Source organism: Salvelinus alpinus, chromosome 12 (genome assembly GCF_045679555.1).
Source record: "Salvelinus alpinus chromosome 12, SLU_Salpinus.1, whole genome shotgun sequence".
In the NCBI taxonomy this organism is placed as follows: Eukaryota; Metazoa; Chordata; class Actinopteri; order Salmoniformes; family Salmonidae; genus Salvelinus; species Salvelinus alpinus.
Window position 1 is genome coordinate 60,504,366 of NC_092097.1, and position 20,000 is coordinate 60,524,365.

General features: G+C 43.9%; 1 protein-coding gene across 3 annotated transcripts in view; it reads right to left on the reverse strand.

Annotated features, from left to right (window-relative positions):
• Positions 1-20,000, reverse strand: part of LOC139536443 (phosphatase and actin regulator 3-like) — an 83,748-nt gene that overhangs the window by 34,874 nt on the left and 28,874 nt on the right. For all 3 annotated transcript variants that reach the window (XM_071336982.1, XM_071336981.1, XM_071336980.1), the window contains exon 8: positions 10,695-10,848. In XM_071336982.1, coding sequence (XP_071193083.1) covers positions 10,695-10,848 — 154 coding nt within the window. The remainder of the gene's footprint in view (positions 1-10,694; positions 10,849-20,000) is intronic.

A 20,000-nucleotide genomic window follows, 5' to 3' on the forward strand; every position in this document is an offset into this window, starting at 1 on the left:
TCTGAACGACCAACCAACGGAGGTGGTTGAGTGTTTTAAATACCTAGGGACACATATTGATAACAAGCAGGGTGTTTTACAGAGAATGCAGACCGTTTTTTTTTTTAAAGGAAGCCAGCGCCTGTTTTTAAATCAGGAAATTGAAGGGGTGGTGGGTCAGCTAGGATGTTCTGTAGAGGGTGTACAGCAGCTTGGTGGAGAGCACCCTCACGTTCAATATCCTCTTAAGGATCCGCCCATTTTTTCCCATTTTCGCCTAAAATGACATACTCATATCTAACTGCCTGTAGCTCAGGACCTGAAGCAAGGATATGCATATTCTTGATACCATTTGAAAGGAAACACTTTGAAGATTGTGGAAATGTGAAATTAATATAGGAGAATATAGCACTTTAGATCTAGTAAAAGATAATACAAAGAAAAAAAACATAATTTTGTACCATCATCTTTGAAATGCAAGAGAAAGGCCATAATGTATTATTCCAGCCCGGGTGCAATTTAGATTTTGGCCACTAGATGGCATCAGTGTATGTGCAAAGTTTTCAACTGATCCAATGAACCATTGCATTTATGTTCAAAATGTTGTCTCATGACTGCCCAAATGTACCTAATTGGTTAATTAATACATTTTCAAGTTCAAAACTGTGCACTCTCCTCAAACAATAGCATGGTATTCTTTCACTGTAATAGCTACTGTACATTGGACAGTGCGGTTAGATGAACAAGAATTTAAACTTTCTGCCAATATCAGATATGTCTATGTCCTGGGAAATGTTCTTGTTACTTACAACCTCATGCTAATCGCATTAGCCTACGTTAGCTCAACCGTCCCGCGGGCTCCCACCGATCCTGTAGAGGATATGATACTTTGGCAATCTGAGCTGGTGGAGCAAAAGCAAACTGACCAGAATAGTAAACACAACCAGCAAAGTAATTGGTCGACCACAGGCACATTTGAGCAGTCTGTTCCATAAGGCAACCAAAGAGAAAGCACTGGCTGTCGTTGGCGACCCTTCCCACCCTCTACGCTAAAACCTCAGTTTGAGAGGCTTCCCTCTGGCCGGCGTTTCAGAATACCCGTGGCCATGAAGAACCTATTCAGATATTCATTCGGCTCAACTTTCCCATTGATCTCGTCATCTTTCTTCTGGAAGCGGAAGGACATAAAACAATATAGAGATGAGATAAATATTGAAGTTGAGACGCGACATGTATTATTTTCATATTAAAATCGAAATTCCTGTTCATTTTTTTTTTCAAAGATTTCTCACAAACGCTGCGTATGTCGGTGAAATGTCAACGAAGCACTGAGTTTATACCAACCGTTTTTATTTTTTCAAAACGTTTTTTACATTTACAGTAATTCAGCTCGTATCATTGCTAATTGGGGCTTTTATTGCGACCAATCGGAACCAACTTTGAAGAGGAAGACCACAAAAATGTAAAATCTTCAAAAGTTGTTACGAGAAACCTACATTGCTATGTCAACAGAGCTCATGAGAAACCTACATCGCTATGTCAACAGAGCTCTGGGCTTTTCATTGGATGTATTAAGGTATCTGACTTTAGATCATGTTAAGGATATGTTAGAGAAAGACCCCACTGAACGATTCAGCACATTAAAAAATCATATCTGTTTTGATAAAATGTAATTTATAACACAAGGAAGTTACAGTGGGGAGAACAAGTATTTGATACACTGCCGATTTTGCAGGTTTTCCTACTTACAAAGCATGTAGAGGTCTGTAATTTTTATCATAGGTACACTTCAACTATGAGAGACGGAATCTAAAACAAAAATCCAGAAAATCACATTGTATGATTTTTAAGTAATTAATTTGCATTTTATTGCATGACATAAGTATTTGATACATCAGAAAAGCAGAACTTAATATTTGGTACAGAAACCTTTGTTTGCAATTACAGAGATCATACGTTTCCTGTAGTTCTTGACTAGGTTTGCACACACTGCAGCAGGGATTTTGGCCCACTCCTCCCTACAGATCTTCTCCAGATCCTTCAGGTTTCGGGGCTGTCGCTGGGCAATACGGACTTTCAGCTCCCTCCAAAGATTTTCTATTGGGTTCAGGTCTGGAGACTGGCTAGGCCACTCCAGGACCTTGAGATGCTTCTTACGGAGCCACTCCTTAGTTGCCATGGCTGTGTGCTTCGTGTCGTTGTCATGCTGGAAGACCCAGCCACGACCCATCTTCAATGCTCTTACTGAGGGAAGGAGGTTGTTGGCCAAGATCTCGCGATACATGGCCCCATCCATCCTCCCCTCAATACGGTGCAGTCGTCCTGTCCCCTTTGCAGAAAAGCATCCCCAAAGAATGATGTTTCCACCTCCATGCTTCACGGTTGGGATGGTGTTCTTGGGGTTGTACTCATACTTCTTCTTCCTCCAAACACGGCGAGTGGAGTTAGACCAAAAAGCTCTATTTTTGTCTCATCAGACCACATGACCTTCTCCCATTCCTCCTCTGGATCATCCAGATGGTCATTGGCAAACTTCAGACAGGCCTGGACATGCACTGGCTTAAGCAGGGGGACCTTGCGTGCGCTGCAGGATTTTAATCCATGACGGCGTAGTGTGTTACTAATGGTTTTCTTTGAGACTGTGGTCCCAGCTCTCTTCAGGTCATTGACCAGGTCCTGCCGTGTAGTTCTGGGCTGATCCCTCACCTTCCTCATGATCATTGATGCCCCACGAGGTGAAATCTTGCATGGAGCCCCAGACCGAGGGTGATTGACCGTCATCTTGAACTTCTTCCATTTTCTAATAATTGCGCCAACAGTTGTTTCCTTCTCACCAAGCTGCTTGCCTATTGTCCTGTAGCCCATCCCAGCCTTGTGCAGGTCTACAATTTTATCCCTGATGTCCTTACACAGCTCTCTGGTCTTGGCCATTGTGGAGAGGTTGGAATCTGTTTGATTGTGTGTGGACAGGTGTCTTTTATACAGGTAACGAGTTCAAACAGGTGCAGTTAATACAGGTAATGAGTGGAGAACAGGAGGGCTTCTTAAAGAAAAACTAACAGGTCTGTGAGAGCCGGAATTCTTACTGGTTGGTAGGTGATCAAATACTTATGTCATGCAATAAAATGCAAATTAATTATTTAAAAATCATACAATGTGATTTTCTGGATTTTTGTTTTAGATTCCGTCTCTCACAGTTGAAGTGTACCTATGATAAAAATTACAGACCTCTACATGCTTTGTAAGTAGGAAAACCTGCAAAATCGGCAGTGTATCAAATACTTGTTCTCCCCACTGTACATTTCATCACCGAAACGTGTTTTTTTCACCCACTGTGGACAGAGACACTACATTCTGCAGATTGGACCCTCTCCTCAAGACAATGAATTGACCCAGGCACTAGACAATAGAAATTCAGACTTCAATTTGAATTGACCCAGGCACTGACTACAATCACACGTAGTCAGTGTTAGCATGGCTTATTTGACAGTCACAACTGTTTAGTTTTGAATTAATGTAACTGTCTGAGCACACCGTGCAGACAGACAGATGGACAATGTCCTGACCAATCATTTAGGCCTATACGTGTCTGTTCATCTGTCTGCTTGATGTGCTCAGTTCAGTCATCAGTAATATTGATTTCAGTCCCGTTCTCTTTCTCTTTGTACAGTAGGTACACGCGTCCTTAAATATAGCCTCTAACAGCTAGAGTACAACCGTAGTTCATAACAACTGTCTGTCCTGCATCCCAAATAACTCTCTATCTCCTATATAGTGCACTACTTTTAACAAGGCCTTATAGGGCTCGCATAGGGAACAGAGAGGAATTTGGGATGCAGCCCAGACAGTTGTTATGAAATAGTGTTGTACTCTAGCTGTTAGAGGCTGAACTGAGCACAACAAGCAGACAGTCTGGTCTGATGACATGTTTTGTGTTCATAATCCTGGTCCTAAGATAGGATAGGATATATTTTATTGTACACTCCTACAGAAAAATGAGTTCTGAAAGGGTTCTTTCGGCTGTCCCCCATAGGAGAACCCTTTATTGGTTCTAGGTAGAAACCTTCTGGGTTGCGTGTAGAACCCCCCTGGGTTTTATATGGAAGCCAAAAAGGGGTCAACCTGGAACCAAACACACACACACACACACACACACACACACACAAATACAGCTGATCTCTCTCACGTTACTATTAATAAAACAGCTGATCTCTCTCACGTTACTATTAATAAAACAGCTGATCTCTCTCACGTTACTATTAATAAAACAGCTGATCTCTCTCACGTTACTATTAATAAAACAGCTGATCTCTCTCATGTTACTATTAATAAAACAGCTGATCTCTCTCACGTTACTATTAATAAAACAGCTGATCTCTCTCACGTTACTATTAATAAAACAGCTGATCTCTCTCACGTTACTATTAATAAAACAGCTGATCTCTCTCACGTTACTATTAATAAAACAGCTGATCTCTCTCACGTTACTATTAATAAAACAGCTGATCTCTCTCACGTTACTATTAATAAAACAGCTGATCTCTCTCACGTTACTATTAATAAAACAGCTGATCTCTCTCACGTTACTATTAATAAAACAGCTGATCTCTCTCACGTTACTATTAATAAAACAGCTGATCTCTCTCACGTTACTATTAATAAAACAGCTGATCTCTCTCACGTTACTATTAATAAAACAGCTGATCTCTCTCACGTTACTATTAATAAAACAGCTGATCTCTCTCACGTTACTATTAATAAAACAGCTGATCTCTCTCACGTTACTATTAATAAAACAGCTGATCTCTCTCACGTTACTATTAATAAAACAGCTGATCTCTCTCACGTTACTATTAATAAAACAGCTGATCTCTCTCACGTTACTATTAATAAAACAGCTGATCTCTCTCACGTTACTATTAATAAAACAGCTGATCTCTCTCACGTTACTATTAATAAAACAGCTGATCTCTCTCACGTTACTATTAATAAAACAGCTGATCTCTCTCACGTTACTATTAATAAAACAGCTGATCTCTCTCACGTTACTATTAATAAAACAGCTGATCTCTCTCACGTTACTATTAATAAAACAGCTGATCTCTCTCACGTTACTATTAATAAAACAGCTGATCTCTCTCACGTTACTATTAATAAAACAGCTGATCTCTCTCACGTTACTATTAATAAAACAGCTGATCTCTCTCACGTTACTATTAATAAAACAGCTGATCTCTCTCACGTTACTATTAATAAAACAGCTGATCTCTCTCACGTTACTATTAATAAAACAGCTGATCTCTCTCACGTTACTATTAATAAAACAGCTGATCTCTCTCACGTTACTATTAATAAAACAGCTGATCTCTCTCACGTTACTATTAATAAAACAGCTGATCTCTCTCACGTTACTATTAATAAAACAGCTGATCTCTCTCACGTTACTATTAATAAAACAGCTGATCTCTCTCACGTTACTATTAATAAAACAGCTGATCTCTCTCACGTTACTATTAATAAAACAGCTGATCTCTCTCACGTTACTATTAATAAAACAGCTGATCTCTCTCACGTTACTATTAATAAAACAGCTGATCTCTCTCACGTTACTATTAATAAAACAGCTGATCTCTCTCACGTTACTATTAATAAAACAGCTGATCTCTCTCACGTTACTATTAATAAAACAGCTGATGTCTCTCACGTTACTATTAATAAAACAGCTGATCTCTCTCACGTTACTATTAATAAAACAGCTGATCTCTCTCACGTTACTATTAATAAAACAGCTGATCTCTCTCACGTTACTATTAATAAAACAGCTGATCTCTCTCACGTTACTATTAATAAAACAGCTGATCTCTCTCACGTTACTATTAATAAAACAGCTGATCTCTCTCACGTTACTATTAATAAAACAGCTGATCTCTCTCACGTTACTATTAATAAAACAGCTGATCTCTCTCACGTTACTATTAATAAAACTGCTGATCTCTCTCACGTTACTATTAATAAAACAGCTGATCTCTCTCACGTTACTATTAATAAAACAGCTGATCTCTCTCACGTTACTATTAATAAAACAGCTGATCTCTCTCACGTTACTATTAATAAAACAGCTGATCTCTCTCACGTTACTATTAATAAAACAGCTGATCTCTCTCACGTTACTATTAATAAAACAGCTGATGTCTCTCACGTTACTATTAATAAAACAGCTGATCTCTCTCACGTTACTATTAATAAAACAGCTGATCTCTCTCACGTTACTATTAATAAAACAGCTGATCTCTCTCATGTTACTATTAATAAAACAGCTGATCTCTCTCACGTTACTATTAATAAAACAGCTGATCTCTCTCACGTTACTATTAATAAAACAGCTGATCTCTCTCACGTTACTATTAATAAAACAGCTGATCTCTCTCACGTTACTATTAATAAAACAGCTGATCTCTCTCACGTTACTATTAATAAAACAGCTGATCTCTCTCACGTTACTATTAATAAAACAGCTGATCTCTCTCACGTTACTATTAATAAAACAGCTGATCTCTCTCACGTTACTATTAATAAAACAGCTGATCTCTCTCACGTTACTATTAATAAAACAGCTGATCTCTCTCACGTTACTATTAATAAAACAGCTGATCTCTCTCACGTTACTATTAATAAAACAGCTGATCTCTCTCACGTTACTATTAATAAAACAGCTGATCTCTCTCACGTTACTATTAATAAAACAGCTGATCTCTCTCACGTTACTATTAATAAAACAGCTGATCTCTCTCACGTTACTATTAATAAAACAGCTGATCTCTCTCACGTTACTATTAATAAAACAGCTGATCTCTCTCACGTTACTATTAATAAAACAGCTGATCTCTCTCACGTTACTATTAATAAAACAGCTGATCTCTCTCACGTTACTATTAATAAAACAGCTGATCTCTCTCACGTTACTATTAATAAAACAGCTGATCTCTCTCACGTTACTATTAATAAAACAGCTGATCTCTCTCACGTTACTATTAATAAAACAGCTGATCTCTCTCACGTTACTATTAATAAAACAGCTGATCTCTCTCACGTTACTATTAATAAAACAGCTGATCTCTCTCACGTTACTATTAATAAAACAGCTGATCTCTCTCACGTTACTATTAATAAAACAGCTGATCTCTCTCACGTTACTATTAATAAAACAGCTGATCTCTCTCACGTTACTATTAATAAAACAGCTGATCTCTCTCACGTTACTATTAATAAAACAGCTGATCTCTCTCACGTTACTATTAATAAAACAGCTGATCTCTCTCACGTTACTATTAATAAAACAGCTGATCTCTCTCACGTTACTATTAATAAAACAGCTGATCTCTCTCACGTTACTATTAATAAAACAGCTGATCTCTCTCACGTTACTATTAATAAAACAGCTGATCTCTCTCACGTTACTATTAATAAAACAGCTGATCTCTCTCACGTTACTATTAATAAAACAGCTGATCTCTCTCACGTTACTATTAATAAAACAGCTGATCTCTCTCACGTTACTATTAATAAAACAGCTGATCTCTCTCACGTTACTATTAATAAAACAGCTGATCTCTCTCACGTTACTATTAATAAAACAGCTGATCTCTCTCACGTTACTATTAATAAAACAGCTGATCTCTCTCACGTTACTATTAATAAAACAGCTGATCTCTCTCACGTTACTATTAATAAAACAGCTGATCTCTCTCACGTTACTATTAATAAAACAGCTGATCTCTCTCACGTTACTATTAATAAAACAGCTGATCTCTCTCACGTTACTATTAATAATACAGCTGATCTCTCTCACGTTACTATTAATAAAACAGCTGATCTCTCTCACGTTACTATTAATAAAACAGCTGATCTCTCTCACGTTACTATTAATAAAACAGCTGATCTCTCTCACGTTACTATTAATAAAACAGCTGATCTCTCTCATGTTACTATTAATAAAACAGCTGATCTCTCTCATGTTACTATTAATAAAACAGCTGATCTCTCTCATGTTACTATTAATAAAACAGCTGATCTCTCTCACGTTACTATTAATAAAACAGCTGATCTCTCTCACGTTACTATTAATAAAACAGCTGATCTCTCTCATGTTACTATTAATAAAACAGCTGATCTCTCTCATGTTACTATTAATAAAACAGCTGATCTCTCTCATGTTACTATTAATAAAACAGCTGATCTCTCTCATGTTACTATTAATAAAACAGCTGATCTCTCTCATGTTACTATTAATAAAACAGCTGATCTCTCTCACGTTACTATTAATAAAACAGCTGATCTCTCTCATGTTACTATTAATAAAACAGCTGATCTCTCTCATGTTACTATTAATAAAACAGCTGATCTCTCTCACGTTACTATTAATAAAACAGCTGATCTCTCTCACGTTACTATTAATAAAACAGCTGATCTCTCTCACGTTACTATTAATAAAACAGCTGATCTCTCTCACGTTACTATTAATAAAACAGCTGATCTCTCTCACGTTACTATTAATAAAACAGCTGATCTCTCTCACGTTACTATTAATAAAACAGCTGATCTCTCTCACGTTACTATTAATAAAACAGCTGATCTCTCTCATCTTACTATTAATAAAACAGCTGATCTCTCTCACGTTACTATTAATAAAACAGCTGATCTCTCTCACGTTACTATTAATAAAACAGCTGATCTCTCTCACGTTACTATTAATAAAACAGCTGATCTCTCTCACGTTACTATTAATAAAACAGCTGATCTCTCTCACGTTACTATTAATAAAACAGCTGATCTCTCTCACGTTACTATTAATAAAACAGCTGATCTCTCTCACGTTACTATTAATAAAACAGCTGATCTCTCTCACGTTACTATTAATAAAACAGCTGATCTCTCTCATGTTACTATTAATAAAACAGCTGATCTCTCTCACGTTACTATTAATAAAACAGCTGATCTCTCTCACGTTACTATTAATAAAACAGCTGATCTCTCTCATGTTACTATTAATAAAACAGCTGATCTCTCTCACGTTACTATTAATAAAACAGCTGATCTCTCTCATGTTACTATTAATAAAACAGCTGATCTCTCTCATGTTACTATTAATAAAACAGCTGATCTCTCTCACGTTACTATTAATAAAACAGCTGATCTCTCTCATGTTACTATTAATAAAACAGTACTCTGTGAACCCACAGGCTGTCTCAACTCTGGACCTGAACAGAACACACCTGCAGGCTGTAGTAGTTTAGTATTGGTCTGTAGTGGTCTGTAGTGGTCAGTAGTGTACAGTAGTGGTCTGTATTGGTCAGTATTGGTCAGTAGTGGTCAGCATTGGTCTGTATTGGTCAGTATTGGTCTGTATTGGTCAGTAGTGGTCAGTATTGGTCAGCATTGGTCAGTATTGGTCAGCATTGGTCAGTATTGGTCAGCATTGGTCTGTATTGGTCAGCATTGGTCAGTATTGGTCAGTATTGGTCAGTATTGGTCAGTATTGGTCAGTAGTGGTCTGTATTGGTCAGCATTGGTCTGTATTGGTCTGTATTGGTCTGTATTGGTCAGTATTGGTCAGTAGTGGTCAGTAGTGGTCAGCATTGGTCAGTACTTCAGTCAGTTATCGAACCCATTGCCCTCTATGGTTGTGAGGTCTGAGGTCCACTCACCAACCAAGAATTCACTAAATGAATTGACAAACACTGAATTGAGACTCTGCAGAAATCTACAAACATATAATGTGTGTACAAGGCAAAACCCCAAACAATACAGAGCAGAATTTGGACTAAACCCACTAGTTATCTACATCCAGAACATAACTGTTCAGTTCTACAAACACCTAAAAGGGATTCCCACACATTCCACCACAAAGCCCTCACTTACAGAGAGATGAACCTAAAAAAAGAGCCCTCAGCCAGCTGGTTCTAGGGCTCTGTTCACCAACACAAACAAACCCTACAGAGGCCCAGGACAGAAACACAATTAGACCCAACCCAATTATGAGAAAGCAAAAAGATACTATTTGACACACTGGAAAGAATCAAACAAAAAAACAGAGCACATTGGAATGCTATCTGGCGCTAAACAGAGAGTACCTGACCACTGTGACTGGCCATACATTTAAAACATCCTAGACTTTGTACAGACTCAGTGAGCATAGCCTTGCTATTGAGAAAGGCTGCCGTAGGCAGACATGGCTCTCAAGAGAAGACAGGCTATGGTCACACTGCCCACAAAATGAGGTGGAAACTGAGCTGCACTTTCTAACCTCCTGCCAAATGTATGACCATATTAGAGACACATATTTTCCACAGATCACACAGAACCACAAATAATTTGAAAACAAATCAAACATTGATAAACTCCCATATCTATTAGGCAATATACAGCAGTGGACGGACGGACGGACGGACGGACGGACGGACAGACAGACAGACAGACAGACAGACAGACAGACAGACAGACAGACAGACAGACAGACAGACAGACAGACAGACAGACAGACATATATATATATAGACAGACAGACAGACAGACAGACAGACAGACAGACAGACAGACAGACAGACAGACAGACAGACAGACAGACAGACAGACAGACAGACAGACAGACAGACAGACAGACAGACAGACAGACAGACAGACAGACAGACAGACAGATAGATAGATATGGGACTCACTTGGCCAGCTTGGTCTCTATGTGCTGTCGTATCTCTTGTCTCTCCAGGTCTGAGCGAACAGGGAAGATGTTTCTGTCCTCCAGCTCCTGCTGACTGGGCCGGTTACGAAGCTTCACCGTTAACAACTCCTTACGCATCCGCCGTGGCAGGGTGCCTACACACACACACACACACACACACCATTATTCCAGCAGGTCTTTAAGAGAGGGAACCCCCTGTCTTTCACAGTAACACACAGACAGACAGGACTTCAGTGGGGCAGAGATGGGATGAAGTGTAACGGCTTTCTTCCTGGGATGAAGGAGAGGACCAAAACGCAGCGCGGCTAGTGTTCAACATGTTTAATAAAGAATAATAACGTGAACACTACAAGCAACAAAACAATAAATGTGAAAACCGAAAACAGTCCTATCTGGTGCAGAACACAAAGACAGGAAACAATCACCCACAAACCAACAGTGCAAACAGGCTACCTTAATATGGTTCCCAAACAGAGACAATGCAAAACACCTGCCTCTGATTGAGAACCATATTAGGCCAAACAACAAACCCAACATAGAAACACAAAACATAGACTACACCCACCCAGCTCACGTCCTGACCAACTAAACAAAGACTAAACAAAGGAAATAATGTCAGGAACGTGACATGAAGACAATGTTTTTGTTTTCTAGGCTCTGATGTCTTTTTTTTTTTTTTAAATAACTGTGAGGGTGTGGTGGAGAAGGTGTGTGCCAGATTGTCTGGGTGGAAATGGGTGCTACCCTCTCATAGGGGAAGGGTGCTGGTAGCCGGTAACCTAGCCGCCTCTACCCTGTGGCACAGAATTATGATTTTACAGCCACCTGATACAAGAGCTTCAGAGGACCTTTGTCAATTTCTTCTGGTCTGGACAGCGCTGGATTAAAGCTGCGGCCCTGTACCTGCCACTGCACGAGGGTGGGCGAGGCCTGGTGGACATTTCTTCCAGGATCACGGGTTTCCGGCTTCAAGCAGCCCAGGGACTGTTGTACAGTGATGGTTCTAGCAGCCCAGGGACTGTTGTACAGGGACGGTTCTAGCAGCCCAGGGACTGTTGTACAGGGACGGTTCTAGCAGCCCAGAGACTGCTGTACAGGGACGGTTCTAGCAGCCCAGAGACTGTTGTACAGGGACGGTTCTAGCAGCCCAGGGACTGTTGTACAGGGACGGTTCTAGCAGCCCAGGGACTGTTGTACAGGGACGGTTCTAGCAGCCCAGGGACTGTTGTACAGGGACGGTTCTAGCAACCCAGAGACTGTTGTACAGCGACGGTTCTAGCAGCCCAGAGACTGTTGTACAGGGACGGTTCTAGCAGCCCAGGGACTGTTGTACAGGGACGGTTCTAGCAGCCCAGAGACTGGTGTACATGGACGGTTCTAGCAGCCCAGAGACTGTTGTACAGGGACGGTTCTAGCAGCCCAGAGACTGTTGTACAGGGACGGTTCTAGCAGCCCAGAGACTGTTGTACAGCGACGGTTCTAGCTGGGTCAATACAGCCTACACATTGATGAGGAGAGCAGGCTGTTTGGGCTTAGACAAGCATATTTATCTCTTAATAAAGCTGGAGGGGGGGGGGTGATTTGTCTGGCCTGACTCCATTCTATGAGTCTGTTATGCAGGCTTGGAGAGTTTTCAACATGTCCTGTAAGGCCGGCACGCCACCAGGGATGTGGTCTTTTTAAAGAGCCTCTTTGTTACAACACTGCTATCCAGTCCAGTGCTCTGGGTTCAGCCAGCCTACGTTCATTTCCTGTTAGGTGTGTACCAAGCTGGGTCATCTGATGCGGAGTAGAAGCAGATCGTTGGAGGAGCTGGGAAAAAGAGCGGGGATCCGATCATTTTCGTCTACCGAGGAACGTCGTAGCTGAGGTCTGTGATTCCTTGCCAGTACTTCATCAGCAGTATGTGACTGATACTTCCAACTCTGATTGGTGGACGGAGGGGTCTGGAGGATGTGTTCCCTGTGCTTTAGAGGAGGACGTGGGGATGCTGCTTTCCTTCCATACCCCGGAGCTGGGGGAGTTCAAGGAGGTGGGACAAAAGGACATGTACATAATGTGTGTAAAAGTGGCCTGTGCTTCTTCCCTGGAAGAGGTCAAATCGACGAGGGGGGGGGGGGGGGTGTTTGGTCCAGGTGCCTCCTCAAAAGGTTGTTGGCGGTCTTTATATAAACTGCCTGTTGATGAGAGGACAGCTGACCTCCAATGGAGGATAATACATGGAGCCATAGCCACCAATATGCATCTGGTACACCTGGATCCTACTGTTGGGGAGGGGTGTCCAATATGCATCTGGTACACCTGGATCCCACTGTTGGGGAGGGGTGTCCAACATGCATCTGGTACACCTGGATCCTACTGTTGGGGAGGGGTGTCCAATATGCATCTGGTACACCTGGATCCTACTGTTGGGGAGGGGTGTCCAACATGCATCTGGTACACCTGGATCCTACTGTTGGGGAGGGGTGTCCAACATGCATCTGGTACACCTGGATCCTACTGTTGGGGAGGGGTGTCCAACATGCATCTGGTACACCTGGATCCTACTGTTGGGGAGGGGTGTCCAACATGCATCTGGTACACCTGGATCCTACTGTTGGGGAGGGGTGTCCAACATGCATCTGGTACACCTGGATCCTACTGTTGGGGAGGGGTGTCCAACATGCATCTGGTACACCTGGACCCTACTGTTGGGGAGGGGTGTCCAACATGCATCTGGTACACCTGGATCCTACTGTTGGGGAGGGGTGTCCAACATGCATCTGGTACACCTGGATCCTACTGTTGGGGAAGGGTGTCCAACATGCATCTGGTACACCTGAATCCTACTGTTGGGGAGGGGTGTCCAACATGCATCTGGTACACCTGGATCCTACTGTTGGGGAGGGGTGTCCAATATGCATCTGGTACACCTGGATCCTACTGTTGGGGAGGGGTGTCCAACATGCATCTGGTACACCTGGATCCTACTGTTGGGGAGGGGTGTCCAACATGCATCTGGTACACCTGGATCCTACTGTTGGGGAGGGGTGTCCAACATGCATCTGGTACACCTGGATCCTACTGTTGGGGAGGGGTGTCCAACATGCATCTGGTACACCTGGATCCTACTGTTGGGGAGGGGTGTCCAACATGCATCTGGTACACCTGGATCCTACTGTTGGGGAGGGGTGTCCAACATGCATCTGGTACACCTGGATCCTACTGTTGGGGAGGGGTGTCCAACATGCATCTGGTACACCTGGACCCTACTGTTGGGGAGGGGTGTCCAACATGCATCTGGTACACCTGGATCCTACTGTTGGGGAGGGGTGTCCAACATGCATCTGGTACACCTGGATCCTACTGTTGGGGAAGGGTGTCCAACATGCATCTGGTACACCTGAATCCTACTGTTGGGGAGGGGTGTCCAACATGCATCTGGTACACCTGGATCCTACTGTTGGGGAGGGGTGTCCAACATGCATCTGGTACACCTGGATCCTACTGTTGGGGAGGGGTGTCCAACATGCATCTGGTACACCTGGACCCTACTGTTGGGGAGGGGTGTCCAACATGCATCTGGTACACCTGGACCCTACTGTTGGGGAGGGGTGTCCAACATGCATCTGGTACACCTGGATCCTACTGTTGGGGAGGGGTGTCCAATATGCATCTGGTACACCTGGATCCTACTGTTGGGGAGGGGTGTCCAACATGCATCTGGTACACCTGGATCCTACTGTTGGGGAGGGGTGTCCAACATGCATCTGGTACACCTGGATCCTACTGTTGGGGAGGGGTGTCCAATATGCATCTGGTACACCTGGATCCTACTGTTGGGGAGGGGTGTCCAATATGCATCTGGTACACCTGGATCCTACTGTTGGGGAGGGGTGTCCAACATGCATCTGGTACACCTGGATCCTACTGTTGGGGAGGGGTGTCCAACATGCATCTGGTACACCTGGATCCTACTGTTGGGGAGGGGTGTCCAACATGCATCTGGTACACCTGGATCCTACTGTTGGGGAGGGGTGTCCAATATGCAACTGGTACACCTGGATCCTACTGTTGGGGAGGGGTGTCCAATATGCATCTGGTACACCTGGACCCTACTGTTGGGGAGGGGTGTCTATTCTGTGCTGAGTCTGACTCTGGCACATCTGTTCTTACAGTGTCCCAGGTCGGTCATGATGATCACTAGCTGGTTCTCAGCTCTGGGAGAGGTTTTCTCTTCCCAAACAGTTTATATTTGGGCCAAAGTACAGGTTTAGTCAAAGGGGTGTAGTTCTCTTACTTAACTTTGTGTCAGGGGGCAGCTAAATTAGCAGTTTGGAAGACATGAAAGAACACTATTCTGGGACAGGGGTCTGTGGACGTGGTGGGAACGCTGGATGGGATGTTGGCAGCGAGACTACGGGTTGAGATTGCCTATTACAAACTGGTTAACAACATTGGGCTGTCTATGAGTATATGGGGTGTTCAGAGACTGTTGTGGTTTAGTTACTGTGGAAGAGGATCTGGTGTTGTGCTGGGTTTATTCTGCGGTGGGTTCCAGACCCAATAAAGTTGTTTTTTAACTTCAAAACTCTCTCTCCTCTCTCTTTCTCTTCTCCCTCTCTATCTCCTCTCGCTCTCCTCTCTCACTCCCCCTCTCTGCTCTCTCCCCTCTCTCTCCTCCCTCTATCCTCTCTCCTCTCTCTCTCCTCCCTCTCTTTCTCCCCTCTCTCTCCTCTCTCTATCCTCTCTCTCCTTTCTCTCTTCTCCCATTTCTCTTATCTCACTCTCCTCTGTCTCTCTTCTCTCTCTGTCCCCTCTCTCTCCTTTCTCTCTCTCTCCCCTCTCTTCTCTCACTCTCCTGTCTCTCTTCTCTCACTCTGCTCTGTCTCTCTTCTCTCTCCTTTCTCCCCTCTCTCTCTCCTCTTTCTCTGTCTCTCCTCATCTCTTCTCTCCCCTCTTTCTCTTCTCTCTCTCCTCTCCCTACTCTCTCTCTCTCTCCTCTCTCTCATTTGTCTCTCTTCTCTCTCCTCTCTCCTCTTTGTCCTCTCTCTCCTCTTTCTCTCTTCTCTCACTCTCATCTGTGTCTCTCATCAGAGAGGTCTTTGAAACCTTTGTCTTCCTGAGACAAATGGTGGGGCTGCTCTGTCTCCCTTAGGGTCAGTCTAGCTGGTCAGTCTAGCTGGGCAGTCTACCTGGTCAGTCTACCTGGCCAGTCTACCTGGTTAGTCTAGCTGGTCAGTCTACCTGGTCAGTCTAGCTGGTTAGTCTAGATGGTCAGTCTACTTGGTATGTCTAGCTGGTCAGTCTACCTGGTCAATCTATCTGGTCAGTCTACTTGGTCAGTCTAGCTGGTCAGACTAGCTGGTCAGTCTACTTGGTCAGACTAGCTGGTCAGTCTACCTGGTCAGTCTAGCTGGTCAGACTAGCTGGTCAGTCTACTTGGTCAGACTAGCTGGTCAGTCTACTTGGTCAGTCTACCTGGCCAATCTATCTGGTCAGTCTACTTGGTCAGTCTAGCTGGTCAATCTATCTGGTCAGTCTACTTGGTCAGTCTAGCTGGTCAGTCTACCTGGTCAGTCTAGCTGGTCAGACTAGCTGGTCAGTCTACTTGGTCAGACTAGCTGGTCAGTCTACTTGGTCAGTCTAGCTGGTCAGTCTATCTGGTCAGTCTACTTGGTCAGTCTACTTGGTCAGTCTAGCTGGTCAGTCTACCTGGTCAGTCTAGCTGGTCAGACTAGCTGGTCAGTCTACTTGGTCAGACTAGCTGGTCAGTCTACTTGGTCAGTCTAGCTGGTCAGTCTATCTGGTCAGTCTACTTGGTCAGTCTACTTGGTCAGTCTAGCTGGTCAGTCTACCTGGTCAGTCTAGCTGGTCAGACTAGCTGGTCAGTCTACTTGGTCAGACTAGCTGGTCAGTCTACTTGGTCAGTCTAGCTGGTCAGTCTAGCTGGTCAGTCTAGCTGGTCAGTCTACTTGGTCAGTCTAGCTGGTCAGACTAGCTGGTCAGTCTACTTGGTCAGTCTAGCTGGTCAGTCTACCTGGTCAGTCTAGCTGGTCAGACTAGCTGGTCAGTCTACTTGGTCAGTCTAGCTGGTCAGTCTACTTGGTCAGTCTAGCTGGTCAGTCTACTTGGTCAGTCTAGCTGGTCAGTCTAGCTGGTCAGTCTAGCTGGTAAGACTAGCTGGTCAGTCTAGCTGGTCAGTCTAGCTGGTCAGACTAGCTGGTCAGTCTACTTGGTCAGTCTAGCTGGTCAGTCTAGCTGGTCTTTCTAGCTGGGCAGTCTAGCTGGGCAGTCTACCTGGTCAGTCTAGCTGGTCAGTCTATCTGGTCAGTCTAGCTGGTCAGTCTAGCTGGTCAGTCTAGCTGGGCAGACTAGCTGGTCAGTCTACCTGGTCAGTCTAGCTGGTCAGTCTAGCTGGTCAGTCTACCTGGTCAGTCTACCTGGTCAGTTTAGCTGGGCAGTCTACCTGGTCAGTCTAGCTGGTCAGTCTACCTGGTCAGTCTAGCTGGTCAGTCTAGCTGGGCAGTCTACCTGGTCAGTCTAGCTGGTCAGTCTATCTGGTCAGTCTATCTGGTCAGTCTAGCTGGTCAGTCTACCTGGTCAGTCTAGCTGGTCAGTCTAGCTGGTCAGTCTAGCTGGTCAGTCTAGCTGGTCAGTCTACCTGTATGGAGGAGGTTCTGCTCAGTCTTCTCTTATGGTCAGTCTACCTGGTCAGTCTAGCTGGTCAGTCTAGCTGGTCAGTCTAGCTGGGCAGTCTACCTGGTCAGTCTAGTTGGTCAGTCTAGCTGGTCAGTCTAGCTGGTCAGTCTAGCTGTATTGAGAAGGTTCTGCTCCGTCTTCTCTTATGGTCAGTCTACCTGGTCAGTCTAGCTGGTCAGTCTAGCTGGTCAGTCTAGCTGGGCAGTCTACCTGGTCAGTCTAGCTGGACAGTCTATCTGGTCAGTCTAGCTGGTCAGTCTAGCTGGTCAGTCTAGCTGGGCAGACTAGCTGGTCAGTCTACCTGGTCAGTCTAGCTGGACAGTCTAGCTGGTCAGTCTAGCTGGTCAGTCTACCTGGTCAGTTTAGCTGGGCAGTCTACCTGGTCAGTCTAGCTGGTCAGTCTACCTGGTCAGTCTAGCTGGTCAGTCTAGCTGGTCAGTCTAGCTGGTCAGTCTAGCTGGTCAGTCTACCTGGTCAGTCTAGCTGGTCAGTCTATCTGGTCAGTCTATCTTGTCAGTCTAGCTGGTCAGTCTAGCTGGTCAGTCTACCTGGTCAGTCTAGCTGGTCAGTCAAGCTGGTCAGACTAGCTGGTCAGTCTACCTGTATGGAGGAGGTTCTGCTCAGTCTTCTCTTATGGTCAGTCTAGCTGGTCAGTCTAGCTGGTCAGTCTAGCTGGTCAGTCTAGCTGTATGGAGAAGGTACTGCTCTGTTTCAGCTGTTATGGTCAGTCTAGCTGTATGGAGGAGAAGGTACTGCTCTGTTTCAGCTGTTATGGTCAGTCTAGCTGTATGGAGGAGAAGGTACTGCTCTGTTTCAGCTGTTATGGTCAGTCTAGATATATGGAGAAGGTACTGCTCTGTTTCAGCTGTTATGGTCAGTCTAGCTGTATGGGGGAGAAGGTACTGCTCTGTGTCAGCTGTTATGGTCAGTCTAGCTGTATGGAGAAGAAGGTACTGCTCTGTTTCAGCTGTTATGGTCAGTCTAGCTGTATGGAGGAGAAGGTACTGCTCTGTTTCAGCTGTTATGGTCAGTCTAGATATATGGAGAAGGTACTGCTCTGTTTCAGCTGTTATGGTCAGTCTAGCTGTATGGGGGAGAAGGTACTGCTCTGTGTCAGCTGTTATGGTCAGTCTAGCTGTATGGAGAAGAAGGTACTGCTCTGTTTCAGCTGTTATGGTCAGTCTAGCTGTATGGAGAAGGTAATGCTCTGTTTCAGCTGGTATGGTCAGTCTAGATGTATGGAGAAGGTACTGCTCTGTTTCAGCTGTTATGGTCAGTCTAGCTGTATGGGGGAGAAGGTACTGCTCTGTGTCAGCTGTTATGGTCAGTCTAGCTGTATGGAGAAGGTACTGCTCTGTTTCAGCTGTTATGGTCAGTCTAGCTGTATGGAGGAGAAGGTACTGCTCTGTTTCAGCTGGTATGGTCAGTCTAGCTGTATGGAGGAGAAGGTACTGCTCTGTTTCAGCTGGTATGGTCAGTCTAGCTGTATGGAGAAGGTACTGCTCTGTTTCAGCTGGTATGGTCAGTCTAGCTGTATGGAGAAGAAGGTACTGCTCTGTTTCAGCTGTTATGGTCAGTCTAGCTGTATGGAGAAGGTAATGCTCTGTTTCAGCTGGTATGGTCAGTCTAGCTGTATGGAGAAGAAGGTACTGCTCTGTTTCAGCTGTTATGGTCAGTCTAGCTGTATGGAGAAGAAGGTACTGCTCTGTTTCAGCTGTTATGGTCAGTTTAGCTGTATGGAGAACGTACTGCTCTGTTTCAGCTGGTATGGTCAGTCTAGCTGTATGGAGAAGGTACTGCTCTGTTTCAGCTGGTATGGTCAGTCTAGCTGTATGGAGGAGAAGGTACTGCTCTGTTTCAGCTGTTATGGTCAGTCTAGCTGTATGGAGAAGGTACTGCTCTGTTTCAGCTGTTATGGTCAGTCTAGCTGTATGGAGAAGGTACTGCTCTGTTTCAGCTGGTATGGTCAGTCTAGCTGTATGGAGAAGGTACTGCTCTGTTTCAGCTGTTATGGTCATTCTAGCTGTATGGAGAAGGTACTGCTCTGTTTCAGCTGTTATGGTCAGCCTAGCTGTATGGAGAAGGTACTGCTCTGTTTCAGCTGTTATGGTCAGTCTAGCTGTATGGAGAAGGTACTGCTCTGTTTCAGCTGTTATGGTCAGTCTAGCTGTATGGAGAAGGTACTGCTCTGTTTCAGCTGTTATGGTCAGTCTAGCTGTATGGAGAAGAAGATACTTATCTGTTTCAGCTGTTATGGTCAGTTTAGCTGTATGGAGAAGGTACTGCTCTGTTTCAGCTGTTATTGTCAGTCTAGCTGTATGGAGAAGAAGGTACTGCTCTGTTTCAGCTGTTATGGTCAGTCTAGCTGTATGTAGAAGAAGGTACTGCTCTGTTTCAGCTGTTATGGTCAGTTTAGCTGTATGGAGAAGATACTGCTCTGTTTCAGCTGTTATGGTCAGTCTAGCTGTATGGAGAAGGTACTGCTCTGTTTCAGCTGTTATGGTCAGTCTAGCTGTATGGAGGAGACGGTACTGCTCTGTTTCAGCTGTTATGGTCAGTCTAGCTGTATGGAGAAGGTACTGCTCTGTTTCAGCTGTTATGGTCA